This window comes from Aythya ferina (assembly GCF_964211825.1).
Source record: "Aythya ferina genome assembly, chromosome: 3".
NCBI lineage: Eukaryota > Metazoa > Chordata > Aves > Anseriformes > Anatidae > Aythya > Aythya ferina.
In genome coordinates this window covers 51,771,907-51,789,629 of record NC_140298.1, presented here as the reverse complement: position 1 = coordinate 51,789,629, position 17,723 = coordinate 51,771,907, and the positions used below count along the sequence as shown (strand labels likewise).

Below are 17,723 nucleotides of genomic sequence, written 5' to 3'. Positions count from 1 at the left end.
TTGACAGAAAATCAAGGAAAAAAAATAAAATGGTTGGATATTGGGAAGAACTTCTTTACCGAGAGGGTTGTGAGGCTGGAACGGGCTGCCCAGGGAAGTGGTGGAGTCACCATCCCTGGCGGTCTGTAAAAGACGTTTCGATGTAGAGCTTGGGGATATGGTTTGGTGGAGGACTGTTAGCGTTAGGTCAGGGGTTGGAGCGGGTGGTGGTGGAGCTCTCCTCCAACCCAGACGGTTCTGAATGTCCTGGGCACCCCCTGAGGGCCCTGAGCAGCAGGGTGCTCGGGTGGACTGGTTGGGGCGGCAGCCGTGGCTGCTGCTGTGTGGGCGGGCCGTGCTCCGAGCCGCGCACCGCGGCCCCTCCCGGCGGAGCTGTTCGTGCGGCCGGGTGCTGAGCGCGGCGGCTCCGCGCCTGCCTGGCAGCCGGGCGGGGCCGGCGGGGGGAGCCGGGCCCTGGTGGGCCGCCGGCGGGGCCATGTCGGCGCTGGTGCTGCTGCTGCTGGCGGCGCTGGGCGGCCGGGCCGTGCTGCCGGGCGGGCGCTGCGCGGCGCCGCTGGCCGAGCTGCGCTCGCAGCTCTCGGGCGTGGAGTCGCTGCTGGAGGAGTTCCGCCGGCAGCTGCAGCAGGACGAGCCGGGCCCGCCGCCGGCCGCCGGCTCGGCGGTGGCCGGGGGCGAGCGCTGCGGCGGCGGCGGCGGCTTCGGCTTCTCCGCCAGGCCCGACTCCATCATCCGCACCAAGGACTCCATCGCGGCCGGCGCCACCTTCCTGCGGGCGCCCGGCGGGGCGGCGGGCTGGCGGCAGTGCCTGGACGCCTGCTGCGCCGAGCCGCGCTGCACGCTGGCCGTGGTGCAGGCGCCGGGGCGGCCGCGGGCAGCAGCAGCAGCAGCAGCAGCAGGAGGAGGAGGAGGAGCGGATCTGGGCTGCTACCTCTTCAACTGCACCCACCGCGGCCGGCCCGTCTGCCGCTTCGCCCCGCACCGCGGCTACAGCACCTACAGCCGGCGGCGCGCCGGTAAGATGGCTCCGGGGGCCGCCATTTGCTGCCCCGCCGCGGCCGGGGGGGGGGTCCTGGTTCAGGGCTCGGCTGCATCGCTGCTGCTGGGCATATATCCTCACCGCCTGTCTGCAGCGCCTCGTGGCTCTTTATTCGTGAACCACCTGGCAGCACAAGGTGCGGGGTGGCTGGGAACAGGGTGTCCGGGCAGCCTCTGCTTTGTGCCCTCGGCAGGGGGGACATCAACGCTGAGCCCCCCCCAGCGCTGCCGAGGTTATGGCAGTGCCTGTGGGGAGCTGCTGGGGGTACAAGGGGGTCACTTTGTAGAAGAGTTTAGGTGTGTAACTATCGCAAAGTGCCTGGGTAGATGAACTAGAAAGTTAGAAGAAGGAATTTGTAGAATCGAAGATGAGGGAAGCCTAAGATGCCACAGAGACCCAAGCTATGACCCCAACATTTACAGCCAGGCGACTGCTAGGTCTGTGGTATTGTTAATGTAGGAACTTCTGGGTAATTCTCTTTTATGTCCCTCAATGTGTGCACTTGCAAGATAGAAGGCATAAGACTAGCTTTTAAATCAAAGTCACAGAGAATTAGGTATCTCTGAAAACCTTTGAAAACATCTCTGGATGGCCTTCATCGTTTTGAACCGCCTCGGTTCCATTAAAATCTTAAAATCTGACCCTAGTGTAGAGTGCAGTCAGACACGATAAAGGTCACACTCGTTGAAGTGATAATCCACCTATTGGAAATCTTGAATTCCAAAGCTTTGCCTTTTTGGCAGCTTTCATGACTATCAGCACGGGGTTAGCAAGGCAATTTAGGTTTCTAATCTGCAAATTGCTCTGTCCTGATGGGTTTATTTAAAAGTCTGCCTCGTGGGTGAGGGTGGTATCAGGAACAGGAGATTATGACTTCTTAATGCAATTAAGCTGGAGATGAAGCAGAGCCACAAAGGAGAATGAACTTTTATTCAAACATCTGTCAGCTGTGACATAAACCAGGAAAGATAAATCAGATTAGATTATTTTGCCATCTGATGTCATGTTACCTCTGCATTCTTGAATTTTATTGAAAAATTAATCTGGACAACAATGGGTAATAGGGCAGTGAGGATAGACCCTTTGTCCCTTATGTCACCACATGATCAAATCTGGGAAGTTTAGGAAATAGCTTTGCATTTCAAGATTTTATGATATGAGGGCATCACCTTTTACCTGTTCTTTTCTTTCAGAGTACTGTGGTGTTGTGTCTTCTATTGTTTACTCTTTGATAATCCTACACCAACATCAACCCATAAAGGTGGTGTCCTTGTAATTCCAAAATACTTCTGAGCATTAGTAAACAGTGACCTTAGGGCATTCTGTTTGTGTTTATGTTAAGAATCTTCAGTAAGCCAAAAACAATTGCATATCTGGCTCTAGAAGCAGGTAATGAGGGAGATGTATCCTTCAGATCATGTACATCTCTGTGTACTGGAAAAGTCAGTGGAGTGGTGAATTTTTGAAGCTGGCCTTTCCATGGTAAATCAGAGCCCTGATTTTATTTTCTTTTTACACCCAATTTTTGCTGGCTCAACTGTTGATTCACATGGCACGTTCAGGCAGTTCGTGTAGCTTTAACAGTGGAAACCCATGTGGCTGTACTGAAAGAAGAGGTAAATCCTTTTTGCCTTTGTGCAGCAAATCCAAAATTCCTGACATAGAAAGAGAAAGGCTTTGAATGCCTCATGAGAGATGTGTAACATCCCATCTGTGATGCACGCTGCTGGTGAGCAGTGACCATTCAACATCAAGGTAAACCGATACCGAAGAAAATGAGGCATTGGTAGTGAAATAACCTTTTATAACAAAGCCCTCATTCAGACAACTAGCTGGCAGCTTCATTGCTGGCGGGCCAAGCCTGTATGGAGGAGGAAGTAGAACAAATGCAGCCTGTCGTGTTGTCCCCACTTCAGAAAAAGGGGTTGCTTATAAAGTTATAGCCCATGTTGTAGCGAGCAGCCAGCCCCAGCATCTCAGTGTTGTCCTGATGTATCAGTTTCATATTACATACATTCAATCTGAATAAAAGCTAGGAACAGAAGTTAAAAGATGCTTTACGAGCTTGATTTTTCTACTAACCTGGGGCTGACAGCCCTTTATCCCTGTGGCTGTAGATTACCCCCAAGTATGCTTCCTTTCTTTTTTACACTGACTTCTTAGAAGCATGCATTGACGATGTGTGGGGCTATTTCACCCTGTAAAGATAATACATCCCCTTGTTCAAAACTTTGCCGTGGAAGAAGTCTTCAGCTCGTGAGGCTGACTCTTCCCATGCCAGATGTCTCTCTCAGGTCATGTTTTTCTTTACAAGTGTAAGAGACTAGTTGATTTGCCATCAATTTACCTTTCCAAAAATGTTCTGGTAGCTTACAAAGGCATTGTGCCTTCATCCTGCGTTTTGGCATGAAGGAGCCTGTGCGTTGCCCCAGCACAGCTCCTGCCAGGACAGCTCGGGCCGCTGCAGCGTAACGTTAGTCCAGGAGGAGAAAGCATCTTTATTGCTTATGGTCCGGGGGAACTGGGGCTCGCCTCTACCCTGGAGTTTCTGCAGGGAATTGGTCAAGTCGTTTAAAGCAGATGGGTGATGTGCAACCACTTTCTGAGCTGAGAGGGGGAGAACGGGCTGTGCTGTTTCAGACCCTGGTCAGTCGAGCTCATTATCCTCTTTTTGGCAGTGATGGGTAAAGTAAATAGCCACGTAAAGACTGCACATAGTTCCTACCTACCCCATAAGAGTTGTCCTGGCACCACAATGATGGTGTTTATTAACAGTATTTTTTTGCACCTAAATGGTGCTTTTTAAACACCCTGGGCTTTGAGAACTCTGTGTACACACACTCGGCAAAGCTTCCTGTGCCAGCTGGAGCAGTGGGAACAGTTTCATACTTTCTATTATTAGATGCTTTTTTCAGTTATTTGTACGTTCCCCTACGTGAAGGCGTTTGTGTTGGAATGTGCTGTGTCTGGTTTCATCTGTCTTTCCCTGACGCTTTCATAGGAGTGTCTTAGAGCAAAGCAGCAAAGAGCAGGTCTGTCCTGCGGTCACTGCTGGAAACTGTGCCACTGCTCTGTTGGCTTCTGTGCCCTCCGGCAGGCTCTGGAAATGGGATGGGAGTGTATGAAAGGAAGGCTCCCGACACTGGCAGGAAGCACCTCGTGCAGCTCTACCCACACCAAGGGAAGTTACAGGCTCAGGAGATGCTTTTCAGAGCTGCATATCAATGCTCTGTGCACCTACCTTCTTCATTCAGCCCGCTGCATGCCCTGACCGCTGTGTGAAGAAGGAAGGAAGATGTCTCCTGCAAATACTGAGGCACCAAACCTGTATTTTCAGTACATCTCAGTACACTTTGGAGAAGAAGTGAGCTGTGTGGCATGTTTGCAGGGGGGCAGAAGGAGAGCAGAGATCAAGGAGCAGAAAGCACCCTGCCACTTCAGAGTGCCAGGGATGTGCCATGCCCAGAGAATGAATGATACCTGGGCAGGGAACTACAAAAAGATACGTTCTTGTGGGTAAAGCTGTCAAATGCTCACTTGCAGAACTGGATTTTATCTGTCTCTGTCCACTGCATTTCCTGAACGATGCCGGGCAGATCACTTCTCACAGGTCATTTCACTTGAGGTACCATGCATTTTGTTAGCCTCACCTGAAAAACTTCTGCTCTGATTGGCAACAGTACTTAATACTCACAACATTATTCAGTAACAACTGTGTTTGGAATAAAAGAAAATGCCACAAATCTTACAAACAGTCTGGAAAAAAAAAATTAGATGTCTTCAATTAGGTACTTAAAATGGTATTTAAAAACTTGGTGCTCATTTCTGATCATTTATATCATGATGTTCTTGAGCACAACTTCACCAGGACTTCAGCTTACGTTAAACAAGGTTTTCACTCCCGTAAGGGTGTATTACAAGAGACTAAGAGTGTGAAGTTAGGCAGAGTGCTGCAGAAGGTGTGCAGGGACTGCCATATTAATGTATATGTAATTTATATTTACATCAAACTTCCTTAACTCATAGTAAAAAAAAACAACACAACACTGATGCTAGCAGTCGTGTTGTATTAGAGAAACATCCATGTACACAGAGAGGTTTCCTGTGCAGTAGGCTTGCAATGTAGCAGTTATTTCCTGGAGACAGCTCTGAATACTGAACAGTTAACTGAGTTAAAACATAGGTAGATACTACTTCATTTAAAACATGCACTATTGAACATGGTGCTTCTGGCATTTTTAAGCCTTCAAACAAACAGAAACAATATATTCTTATCTCCATTTGTCTTGTAGTTCGTAACACAAGTTCTTTTGGCTAGTGGAAGCTTAAGTTTTGAAGAGCTTTCGTTTTTCATCACATGGTGTGAGTTTGGGCTGCAGCAGCATCCCAGCAGCATCTGACAGCCCGTTCAGCTAACAGCTACAGACATGCTAAAGTGGTTAACTGAATGGTCCCTACCTGAGACTTAAGAATATAGCTACTGAGTGCTGAGTAGTGTTTGTTCTCTTTTTCAGGAAGTCACACAGCTGTGAATCAATAACTTAACCAAGAAAAATCTGCTTGATATAAATAACCACCCAATTCCCCCTGATAAATAACTGAGCCTCTCTTTTTTTTTTTTTTTTTATTGAAGAAGAAGAATATGATGAGCCTCCCCTGTGCAAGGCAGGACAGGATGTTGTGCTGCAGTCACCTGTCGACTGGGTGCTTTTGGATGGTAGAGAAAGTTCGGATGACCATGGAATTGTGCAGTATGAATGGACGTTGCTCCAAGGCGACTCAGCTGTTGAAATGAAGGTACTTCGAACTGGAGATATTTAAGACCTGTCTGGATGCCTCCCTGGGCAGCGTGCTCTAAGGAAACTGCTTTGGCAGGGAGGTTGGACCCGATGATCTTTCGAGTTCCCTTCCAACCCCTACAATTCTGTGATTCTGTGATTTAAAATCGACCATCAAAAGAGGGATTCTCCATCATACCCTTCTTTGTGACTGCTGTAAGAGCAGCAGAAATGGAAAGGAAGAATGTCTCAAACCCATAGAGTCTACTGACAGTCTGTTCATAGTCCATGGTATTAAGGGAACACTGGGGACTCAAACTACAGTCAGCCAACTCTGAATTACTTGAGGTTGCATTGCAATTTGACACTGTTATAACAAAGACCACTGTGAGTTTGTTCATTTAGTATTTTATCCGCTTGAAAATTAAAAGGTCAACGGAGTACAGGAGTACATAAGGAGTACAGAAGTGTAATGCATAGAAATGTCTTGAGTGGTGCTTTAAGAGTGGTTGCTAGATACTGTTAAAGTTCAGATGTTTATTTTCACTCAGATTCACTCGATAAGTTTGAGACCAGTTCTTTATTTAAACCTGCAAAATTCACATTTGTGTTGGTGATTTCTTTATATTTGATAAATGAAAACAATTCTGACACAGGTTCATGCTTTTTATTGTGTTCAGATGAGCAGGGATTTCTCCCACAGATATGTACACTGATGGTTTTCCATGGTAGTTTAACTTTTAGTAGAGTTAATAATTGTGATTATTTGTACAGTCTGCACTTGCTATCCTTAGTGCTTTTGTTGCTATCCTGAAGTTAGTGGATTTCTTGTAATCTATTCTTAATAAACTGTACATGAGTCCTTAGCTGCAAGGGAAAATGAGATGGTGTTTATTTAAGATAAAAGGCAGCTGTTGCATTGCACGTACGTATCAAAAATAAACAGAAGGCACAGGAGGGCAGAGACTGCTATAAAGATGTCTTATCATATCATAGAGGGAAGCCAGTGGAAATTTTTTTTTCTATTGTGACTGATTAGCTTAAGGATAATTTGCTTCTCAGATTTCTATCCACATGCTGTAGCTGCAAAGCTCTGGCAGTTGTAGGCAATTGTTGGTCTGGTTTGTTTGTTTGTTTTTTTAATGCTGATTATCTGGAAAGTTACTGTCTAGTCCGAGCCAAAGTTTGGAACAAAGGAGGCACACTAAGGGATCCTTAAGGGCAGAAGAGAGAGAAAGAGAAAAACACAGAGGTTGTCAGGAAGAGCAGTGTATTCTGAAGTCAGCGGTGCTTCTCTGGATGTGCACTGAGAAGAGAGTTGGACTCTGTGGTTCATGAGTTCTAAATTACATATTTGCTCTCCCAGTAGCCATGGTGAAGAACAGCAGATGTTTCTGAGATCATATTTAGTTCTGCGATACAATAAAGAATAAAATTCTGAAGTGTCACATTCATCATCAGGAGGTAATCAACAGAATGATTAGGTAACACTGCATTTGGATAAATGCAAGGGAAGAAGAATACAAAAGGAAAGAAATTTCAGGTTAGGAAAAAATTAATTTATCAATACATTTAGTAATAAAGCTAGGTCTAGGACTCTACTGACATATTTATTGAAAATTCCAGTTCTCTTAAGAGAAGCATCTAATCTGTATGAAAGGCATCATGCAGAAATGACCTACCTAGTCCTAGAAATTACGGACAGATCCTTTATACCAGCCTGACTTTTTTCTCTGTTTGTCTTCTATCAGGTACCACAGCCAGGAACACTGAAGCTGTCTCACTTCCAGGAAGGCACGTATATTTTCCAGCTAACCGTGACAGACACTGCTGGTCAGCGGAGCTCGGATAACGTCTCTGTGACCGTTCTCCCTATGGCTCATTCTGCAGTAGGTGAGAAGCTGAGTGCAGTCGGTGGCCATGTCATGCCCAGGGTACGCTGCTCAGAGCAAGGGGCTTGATGGAGAGAGAAGTCTTACTCCCGTTTCCATCATATTATCTCTCCCATCTTCATTGTATAACAAAATCTCGTTCAGTTTTGAGTTGCTGTTCCAATTTGAGGAAGCAAATACCACATTTGTTAGAGCAATAATACCTAAAGTTTTTAAATGTTCATCCCCATGTGGTGAATAAGCAGGCAAGGTTGGAGAAATAAAATACTGCCGTATGTATCAGACACCATTATTGTTCATTGTGTAGCCAGGTGGCTCATGGAACAGGACAGAGATTGTGGTACAGGGAAGACCCAAGTAAAAGCAGTAAATAGTATGTATGACTCACAGACTAATAAAATTATTGCCTGCATCTGTAGTCTGCAAGGTTTCTGGTTTTCATGCATTTAAGCCTTTCTGTGTAATGTTTGTTAACCAGTGAAACCTTACGTTACTGTGGCAACCAAAACTGGAATTGACCCATCATTTTTTAACTCTGAGCTTAAGAAACACGGAAAAAGCATAAAAGGTAGGAAGGAAGATAGAAGTCTGTGGCTGTAATTATGCTGTAATTAGCAAGCTGCTAATGTAGATCTGCTGTTTTGGCACAAAGTTAAGGGTAAACTGGCATAATTACTGTGTTCAGCAGACCCAGTGAAAACTTGCTCTGCAGCAGTCCAATATCACTACGTGAAAGGTTTGTCCCAGTGGCAGTAAATGGACATTATATAAATCCACTTACGAGTCTGTTAATAATAGCTGTGTTCTAGTAATAGATGGTAGAATTGTATTCATTAGTGTTTAATTCAGCTAAAGCAGACAGAGAGGTTTGTTTATTTGTTGCTGTGGGCATCTGTGGTATCTCTTGGGTGGAGCATGCAGAGGATTTGCTGCCTTTTTTCTTCTTCTCACTCCCCAAGTATGTTTGCAGTTCGAGTGCTACTGCCATGGTTAAACGAGAGCACAGAGCCTTAATGCTTGCAGCACCTGTGCTATTAGTAGGACTGAAGTTAATGAGATATATTTTCAAACTACAGTTTTGGGGGGCTTAAACATACGCTTGTGTTCCTGCCATACTTTCATTAGTGTTGTTCAGCTTTAAAAACTGTTGTTCTGGTGCTTCACAGGGTGACAACCAAAGGCTGTGATTTGCTTATGCAAATTGATTTGCTTTTACAACTGTGCCCAAACAGCGAATTTGATAGCGCTTTACAAGCAGTGAAATACACTGCTGGTGGGAGGAGGAAAGCACGTATGTAAACACTTGGTAATTACAAGGTCAGAATGGGTTTCAGGAAAGCTTTTAGAATATAATTGCAGTTGTGAAACATCCAGGGATATCCTCCATTTCCAGAGGAATCTCAGTACTAAAGCAGGCAGCAGGCACTTCTCTCTGATGAAGGTCACTTGTAAGACCTTGTGCTCAGCCCTGCTCTGGCAGGATGGATGGGTTGGTCATGCGGATAAATGGCAAGTACTCTTTTAGTATTTTAATTTGGTTACAGAAAACATGCCATAAGAGATTCCATGTAGTCCATAGGTGTGTCTGTAAGATAACTTACTGTCAGAAACACGGAATGAGTATGTAGTAGGAATTACATGCTGGAGAAAGGCAGCTCTAACTACAGAGATCTCATGTAAATATTCTTCAGGATTGTCCTAGGTCTTCTAACCCTGCAAAGATCTCATTTCAGCATAGGCTGGTGGAGATTAAAGCACTATAGGGGTGCTGCATGGCCTGTAGGGCTTCCAGGTTGAGTGGTTTTGAAGTAAAGAGGTTTCCAGAAGAGCGATAAGGGTGCAAGGAACAACGATTAGCTGTATTAGCTTCTCTGTCAACATAATGTCATGTAGCTGGGCCTGGCCTTTCTTCAGCTTTGTCCATGGTCCTTCTTGTCATAGTGTGGTTTGGCATTTTCCTGGCTGCTGCAGATTTTAGTCATTGACTCAGTATTTACTGTTCCTATTTCTTTTTTGGTAATTCGGGAATTGTTTCTCAATAGCCTGTGTCGGGGTTTGCTCTCGCTACCAGTTCATCTGTGATGATGGCTGCTGCATCGACATCACATTTGCTTGCGATGGCGTGAAGCAGTGCCCTGACGGCTCCGACGAGACTTTCTGCCAGAACCGTAAGTGCCCCGTGGGACAGCATAGATTGTGACAGTAACTGCAGACTGTGCAGCCAGAGGGAAATGATGCCCCCCTCTGTGGCTTCTCCTGCCAACAAGCAGCTTGCTCCCAGCGTAGAGCCATTAGTTGGTATGTGGGAATGTTTCATATCAGCATTGAGGAGATGCTCAGAAATCTATTCAATTTTTTTCAAAGTGTATCAAAACTATCAAAAGTCCCTGAATAGCAGATTTTGAGTTACAGATCTCAACATTTACGAGATCAGTTCTTTACCTGTGTAGTGATTCTGGAGACAAGAACTCCTGTATTTATCTAAAAGGGCAGCTCAGAGGTGCACTTCAAAGTGCAGCTCTGCACCTTACCTGAATCTGAAACACTGGAAATCTGGATGTATAGAGCAACCAGCTGATTCACCAGTGCACTCTTAGTTTTCATTATTTACCCTCAACATATGCCCACGCTCAGCAAAGTGTACAAAAATGATCAGAGGGTGAATTGGCATAGTGGCTAATCACTCTCCCATTAACATTTCAGTTGCTGGGTTTCACTTTAGGTATGCTCTAGCTCGGCAGCTGAGCAGTGGGCGATCGGTAGCTTGCAATGTATGTGGAACTCACATTTCATCGTATGTCTGAGTCAGGCAAACTTGGTTAGTCTACCTGAAGGCTCATGTTGCAGGGTTTTCTATCAGAATATTCCTGTTCCTTTCCTATATAAAAATTGATTTTTGTTTCTGTTAACATAGTCAGCCAAGGCCGGAAGACAGTGACTCATGCAGCCTTTGGCACTACCCAGCAAAGGACTGTAGGACTGACTGAAAATACAGATGAAAGCTCTGCAGAAAACACCCTGAAAGCCACTGCCAGAAATCAGCCGCTCCTTCCACTGGATGCAGACATGTCTAACCAATCGCTTTCTCAGGGACCAAAGAAACAAAACAGTGGATTTGTGCCAGGTAAGAGCTGAAAAGCATCAGTTTCAATAAACCATCCTGTCTCGAGGAAGACAGGTCTTTCACCTTAAACTGTCTTTTGGTGCCTGGCTAAAAGTAAACTTTTGCAAATGTAAGAAAAATGCAAAAGAAGCCTGCAATAGGTAAGTTACAACTAGTAATTGTCAATTCTGGTTCGTAGCAGCTGCAAAGAGAAAGTTAACATGTAGAAGCACTAGGAAAAAAATGCAATCTAAGGAACAAAGCATGCAGTGAGCTAAATAGAAACAGGTTCATCTGTGTAAGCTGATAGATGGGAATCTTTAGATTTGCAAGGTTTTACCTTCAGTAGAACATAACGTGCTGTTCAAATTGACTGAAACCAATTGCATATCTTCTAGTGCTAATTGATGACTTTTTTTCTTCCCTGAAGTAGTATCTTGGTTATTATGGGCACTTTTTTCTGAATTGTATATTCAGAGCAGGAGAAGTCTTTCATTGCTATAGAGTAGGCTCAGTCTTTAGTAACAAACAATCCCAAGTCCCTGTCATATTCTCTGTACTGGCTGCAAGCCTGTTGTGAGTCAGTGTGTAGGGATGTTACAGGCAGCAGTCACCAAACATTGCCTTGGTAGAACTCCAGAAGCTGCAGTGAAATTGGTGTGCCTTTTAAGGCAGCCAAAGGTGGTTCCTGCTGCTGAATTAAAATGACCTGAAATGGCAAATGGCAGCTGAATGAAAGCAAAACTTCACAGAGCCTAAAATGAGTGCAAGACCTCCTACTTCTGTTTCTTAAGAGTTCAGACTGATTCTTGCTCCCCAGGATGCAGCTAATTATAAACACAGTTTTGTTTTCTTCTTACAACAAAGCTGTGCTCAGTGCCCTTTGCTATTGACTCTCGTAAAGAATACTTCCCTAGTTCACACTTCAGATTCTTGTATTTCAATTGTGGAGGCCACAAAGGGAGTGAAACAATGATCTTCAAGAATTTCACTCCCTCAGTGAATAAGTAGAAACTTGCAGCAAAATCTTGTCTCACATGTTTCCCCCTTTTCTGTCAGTGTAAAAGAACTTGGTGTTCCTTATTGGAATGAGTTAAAACTCTGCAGTCTGCCCCAAACCCATTTGGCATCATAGTTCTGAGCAACACCTGATACAGGGCTACCCAAACTACAGATCAGGTTGCCAAAGGCCATTGCAAACTCCAGTGGAAAGTCAGCTGCTGTGTCTTAAAAGCCATTGGGCTTGTGAATCCAGAAGTAAAACCAGAATTGAGGTCACCAAGCTTGGCCACCTATAATTAATTATAATTGGAAGTGTGTGGAAGAGTGGCTCCTCTGTGTAGTCACTTTCAGTGTTTACCCTCCTGCACGGTGACTTGCTTGCACTGTTTTTGCTCTTAAAGTAGTCTTTTACCCAGCAGGTAAACAGCAAAAGAAAAAAAATATTATGAAACTTTAAAAAAATGATGGGGCTTCGGTGATAAGTATAGTACCAGAACCAAAATACCAAAATCTGTTGTTTTAAACAAGCAAGATTTCCAGCTGACCGTGTCTGTCTTTAATGCTTTTGACAAGGCTCAGCCAGAATTTAATTTCAGTTGAATGATACGTAAGGATTTACTTGTAGAAAAGAAGGAGCCAGTAACACAATAGTTCTAACCAGAAAAGCAGCAAACAGTTCAGCAAGTTTTTAAATAGCCTACGGATCAGTTCCAAAGAGGGTGCATGTGGTGGGACATGAAGAGGCACTAGGTACCTGGGCCTGATGGGCAGCTGCCAAAATCTCCATGAGTTTCTGTTTCCTTATGGAGAGATTTAAAATCCATAGAGGTCACACGCTGTACATTAATGATACACAGAGATCCAAAGAAGTTCAAGTCCTGCCCCACTGGCAGGCATCACAGCCACTAGGGACCTGAGCCAGACATCTAACCCATTCCTAAAAATGCACCCTGATGCAGTGAATTAAGTTTCTGTCCATCACTGTCATCTCAAGGAGATCACAGACCAAATTTACTAGTTAGGTGCTACAAAAATGCAATGACTTCTACTCTGTGTGCACGTGCACGTGGTTTATCTTGGATAACTGGTCCAGACAAAGGGAGAAGTAGATGGGACTTGCCAGCTCCCTGCTAGGATGATTGACTTGGTTTAGAGCAATGTGAGAAGAAAGAAGAGGACAAAATCCTTTCTTAGAGGTGAGAGCACTCCCCTGGGCATCCTGACTGCTGGTCCTTCCTCCAGTTCCAGTAAGACAATCCAGTAAGGCAGCCACTGTGCTCACACACACTCTTAGGTGCCCCTGCCTCACTTGGTAGCGTTGCCAGACCCACTGCTGGAAAGAGAATGACTTTGTTAGGGGAGACAGAAACGAGCAGCTCTGAGCAGCACACCTGGAAGAGTGTTCAGGAGAGCAGGGACTGCTGCGCAAATGCTGAGGGGAGGTAAGCAGCACTGAACAGAAATGACAGCAGCAGCCTCAGAGGTTCAGCCATTGCAGTGGCTGAAATCCTGTCCCGGGATCTGTGCTTTCCTGAGACAGATGCCAGACCCTGCGCTGGTACCGAGGCAGATCCTGAGCCTCCAAGTCCCGTTGTAAAGGTCTTGGTGGACAGGACAGTCGTATTGCTTGTTGGCTTACAGCTGACTTTCCAAGTATCTAGGCTCCTAATAGACAGCTGTAAATCAGACTCATAAATGAGCTTTAATGCTTGTAATGTCAGAGGTGAGAAGCTGTCTAGTTAAGATGCATGTTAAGGGATGTGGCTTTGCAGGGCCAGCACAGGTTCCAGCACTCCCTCCACTGGGGGGAGCTCATTTCAGGCCTACATCTCTCTTACTTTGTTGGCATTTGCTTCTTTTCCTACATCTGTTTGAATTACAGTGCTGGTTACAACACCAGTAAAGACCCTTCCACCTTTTGTCTGTAAGAATGAAGATCTCTGTGTCAAGGCATACCATGTTTGTCTTTTCTCGTTTGTAAAACGAGCTGGGATGGGCTGTGGCATTCGGGCTGTTGGATAGCTCTTTGCAGCAGGGGTACAATACATCTGTGAGGGTAATACCAAGGGAAATCTATCCCAGAACCCCATATTCTCCTAATAATTATAATAATTATCTGTTCCCAATTTCCCTGAGCCTGTTTCTTTACTCCAGTAGCCTCTCGAATTTGGCTTTGATTTGATACAGGCTTTTTACGGATTTATGCTTAAATATAAAAATGTGAACATGTGCACATTCAAGGCGCAGGCTGTTGGAAACTTCTACCTGGCCTAACAGTAAAATAAAATAAAAAAGTAATTGTGGACAGTGGGTGAGCTTTGTTCTGCCTTTGCAGTGGGGTTTCTCTACAGCAGCGTGACTCCAGGGGAGCACCAGGTCCAGCTTGCAGACCACCCTGGGGGCTCCGTACACGGAGTCTTTTGTAACAGCCTCGTGATTTCCTTCTGTCCAAGCTCGAAGATGAAATGTTTTCTTCTGTAGCTGGGAGTGGGTGCAGGAGGAGGAACTCAGTGTCAGTGAAGGAGTCCTTTCCCCTTGCAGACATAACGGCAGAGCGAGGTAACCCAGACTGCATCTCCTGCAAAGGCCAGCGCAGCACTTCTGCCTGCCTGCCTCCAGTATGCCCTGGCATCATTTCCAGGGGTGTTCTCCAGCCAAAATGCATACTCTGGCACTGCTGCTCTTGTAGATGAATACAACAAAAACACAGTGGCAGCAGAGCACACCGGGGTGAGCGATGGGCTAGTTCCTAAGCACGAGTAGCCATCTGAGGAGCCACAGTGCTGTAGCCAGGTGGCATTCCTAAGCAGTCGGAAGGCTTTCACCTCCCGGCGCAGCAAACTGGAACGTACAAATCACCGTAACAGCTTTGCATTGCCCTGGCACAGGGTCTGTGCCGCACCAGCTGTTCGGCAGCACTGCTCGGGGATGGGATTACAACGTTTGACTGAGTGCCCAAGCCTTAGTCATGTTCTCACTGTGGAGGCATCCCCAGCAGTAGCTACGGCTCAGAGCTGAGATGTAGGGTAACCAGAAAGGGCTATAAATTGCAATTCCTAGGCACAGAATAGAAAATGAAGAGAGAGTCAAAATAAAACCAAGCCCACATAACACGCTTTAGTCTAATATTGTTAAAATTATTACTAGGCAGGCAAGAAGCCCAAATTTATCAAAGTTACATCACCTCAGGGAAAAAATTCTCTTTTCTCCACCTCTCTAGAGTTACCTGACAAAATCTTGCAGGCGAGCTTAGTACTCCGAGTCAAAGCAGCACCAGTGGGGTGAACTGATTATCGTGAAGGCATTGCATTTAGCTGTCAGTCTTGCATTAAGTGGTCCCATAGCTATCAGTGCAGGACTCCGGTGTGAGGGCAGGAGGAAGGAGTCCCAGCTGCATTACTCTTTGCTCTTGTGAAGTAAAACTGCAGTCATCTGCACTCCCAGGGTGAACACTTCTGGGCAGCAAAGCGTGTGCGCTCTCCTCTTGTGTTGTTACAAACAGTGCTCTGTTGCACCTCCTCTACCACACACAGCTGAAGTGCCTAAGTTACCGTTTTTCAAACATTTTCCCCACGTATTTTCATGTCTTCCAAGTACTAGGTTCTGCTTTTGTATGTGTCAGATATTAGGCAAAATTAAGGGAGCTTGAGCAGTCAAACCATGCACCTCCTGCTTTACAAACCATAAGGATGGAGATAACATGACTTGAAATGGCCTCATTTTCAGCTATATGTAACTGCTTCAGTAATGCTTTAGCTCGTATTGGTGTATAGCCTGTTAGGAAAGCTTTAAGAGAGAAATTATATCTTTTTTTTTCAGTGGAAAGTGACCCCACATGGGTTTGGTTGAGATGCACTGCGGTTTGTGATGAAAAAAATGAATTTATATTTTAGTATGAGTTTCACATTATTTAAAAAAAATAAATAAATTACATGATAAGAATCAGCAGTTTTTAAACTGTTTTTTTTTTTCTTTTTTTTTTTTTTCTAAATTCAAATGCTTTCATGTTATTTGATTTTAGTATCCTGTGGATAAGACTTCCTGAGTTGCTCAACTGCAATATTCATTTGTCTTGCTTTGTTTTCTGCAGATAACAGTTCCTCAGGGAAAAAAACAGATGATAAAGATGGAAATGGCATAACTGTGCCAAAGAGAGATCAGCTTGGAGGTGGTCACCCAGTCCCAGAAACAGGTAAGACTGACTGCGTGAATTCGTTTTGAGTTACGTTGGAGTTTTTCAGTCAGGTGACACAGACCCAGATGCTGCTGTCAGGGACTGAGCAGTGTGCTTCCATGTTCTGACCCACTCTCAGCACGTGATCACACAGTTTAATTTCTCAGTGTGAGTTTCTCCAAATATTAGCACCCAGCTGATAGAGCAGCTGTGTTTTTAAAGAGAATTTTGAGGTTTTCTCTACTGTTTTCCCACTGCATTAAATAAAGCATAATCTGTCTTAATCTCTCTGCAGGTGCTGTACTGCCTTTGGCCTTAGGCTTGGCCATCACGGCATTACTGCTGCTTATGGTTGCTTGCAGACTGCATTTAGTGAGACAGAAGCTTAAAAAAGCTCGACCCATTACATCTGAAGAGTCTGATTACCTCATCAACGGGATGTATCTCTGAAAATCAGATCTAGGTCTGTCGTTTTCTCCCCTTTCTCCTGTGTCCATGTACCTCTGCCTCTAAAAAAGGACCAAAGTCTTTAGTTAAGTTTCAAATGTAGAAGCCTCCAAGGTGAGGAACGCGTTCTCCCCCTTTGAAGAAGTAAAGATGTGGGTGGATGCCCACGGTCAGAAGCTCAGAAGCCTTCAGGCTCCAGCAGACTCTGTAGAAGACGCCGCCAGGTGGAGACCCCCCCGGGGCCGTGGGGGTGCCCTCACTCTCCCCGCAGCAGCCGGGCCCCAGGGCCCTGTGCTGGGGCAGCCAAGGCAGCAGGTCCCCATGGCGCTGCCCGGGGCATAGAGGGCAGCTCGTCCCTGCCCTGCTGCTCCACGCTGGGTATGGGGACGCGCTTACCTGACTCACAGGGAGCGGTTTCATGAAAGAATTTTGTTTTGCTTTGTTAATTAAAAGCAATCGCCATCCAAGCACCAGCTTTTGTAACGAAATTTGGGATTTAAGGAACAGATTGTATTTTTCATTCGTAGTTTAAACCTCTCTGCAGCTAACAGAGCCACGCTCACTAAAGTGAAAACATGAGTAGAGAAGCAGTTTGGACTTGGCAGTGTCCAACAGCTGTTGGGTGCGATCCCGGAGCTGCATCTCCCCGGAGCTCGTGGCTTGTTGAGCCTTCTCCACCCCAGCTCCACGCACTCCACCTTGCAAAAGAGCAGCGGGCTGCAGCTCTGCTCTGACACCAGCCCCAGCTTTGCTAGCAGTGGCCGGGTTTGTGGTGTTGGGAGTTCCTTCGGGGTGAAAACCAAAGTTAGTGGTAGCCAACCAGGCACGGTCAGCGCGACTGCCGCCTCCAGCAGAGCGGCTGAACCCCACCCCTTCTTCCCCGGAGCCTGAGGGCTGTGCTGGTGAACTCCTAGCTCCCTGCTAAGCTTGAAACCTTCAGCGACGTGTCCCCACCCCAGCAAAATTCTCCTAGAATTAGAGCAAGTAATTGATATGTGTGAGTGAACTTCAGGTGTGTTAACAGTAAATCGTGTACAGTACATGTTATATATACCTACGTACCGACACCGTGCCGTCTATCTCGTTTGACCGTCCGAGGATGTCGCATTCATCATGGGTCCCAATAAAAGCAGAGGCAGGTGAGGCATGCATCTTTTTGTATGTCGTCTTTTGTACTTCAGTAACTCCAAGTCTACAAGAACCTTGCCATGATAAACAGATAGCTCTTTGAGTTGCTTGGTCTCGTTTAATTTATGTAAAATAGCTCTAATAAACCTATTTTATTCTTACA

At 45.6% G+C, this 17,723-nt stretch overlaps 1 protein-coding gene across 1 annotated transcript; it reads left to right on the top strand.

The window, feature by feature from the left end:
- The first annotated feature begins 427 nt into the window (after window positions 1-427).
- On the top strand, window positions 428-17,723 carry LRP11 (LDL receptor related protein 11). Its single transcript, XM_084515175.1, has 7 exons — window positions 428-1,013; window positions 5,670-5,833; window positions 7,566-7,707; window positions 9,749-9,874; window positions 10,621-10,830; window positions 15,902-16,003; window positions 16,281-17,723. The coding sequence occupies exons 1-7, from the start codon at window positions 476-478 to the stop codon at window positions 16,433-16,435; spliced, it is 1,437 nt and encodes a 478-aa protein (XP_084371301.1). The 5' UTR covers window positions 428-475; the 3' UTR covers window positions 16,436-17,723.

Bases quoted from the DNA above. Each gene is read 5' to 3' on its own strand.
- LRP11 (XM_084515175.1), top strand. From the start codon at position 476: ATGTCGGCGCTGGTGCTGCTGCTGCTGGCGGCGCTGGGCGGCCGGGCC. The intron at 1,014-5,669 runs GTAAGATGGCTC...TTTTTATTGAAG, and splicing joins CTACAGCCGGCGGCGCGCCG to AAGAAGAATATGATGAGCCT. The intron at 10,831-15,901 runs GTAAGAGCTGAA...TGTTTTCTGCAG, and splicing joins AAACAGTGGATTTGTGCCAG to ATAACAGTTCCTCAGGGAAA.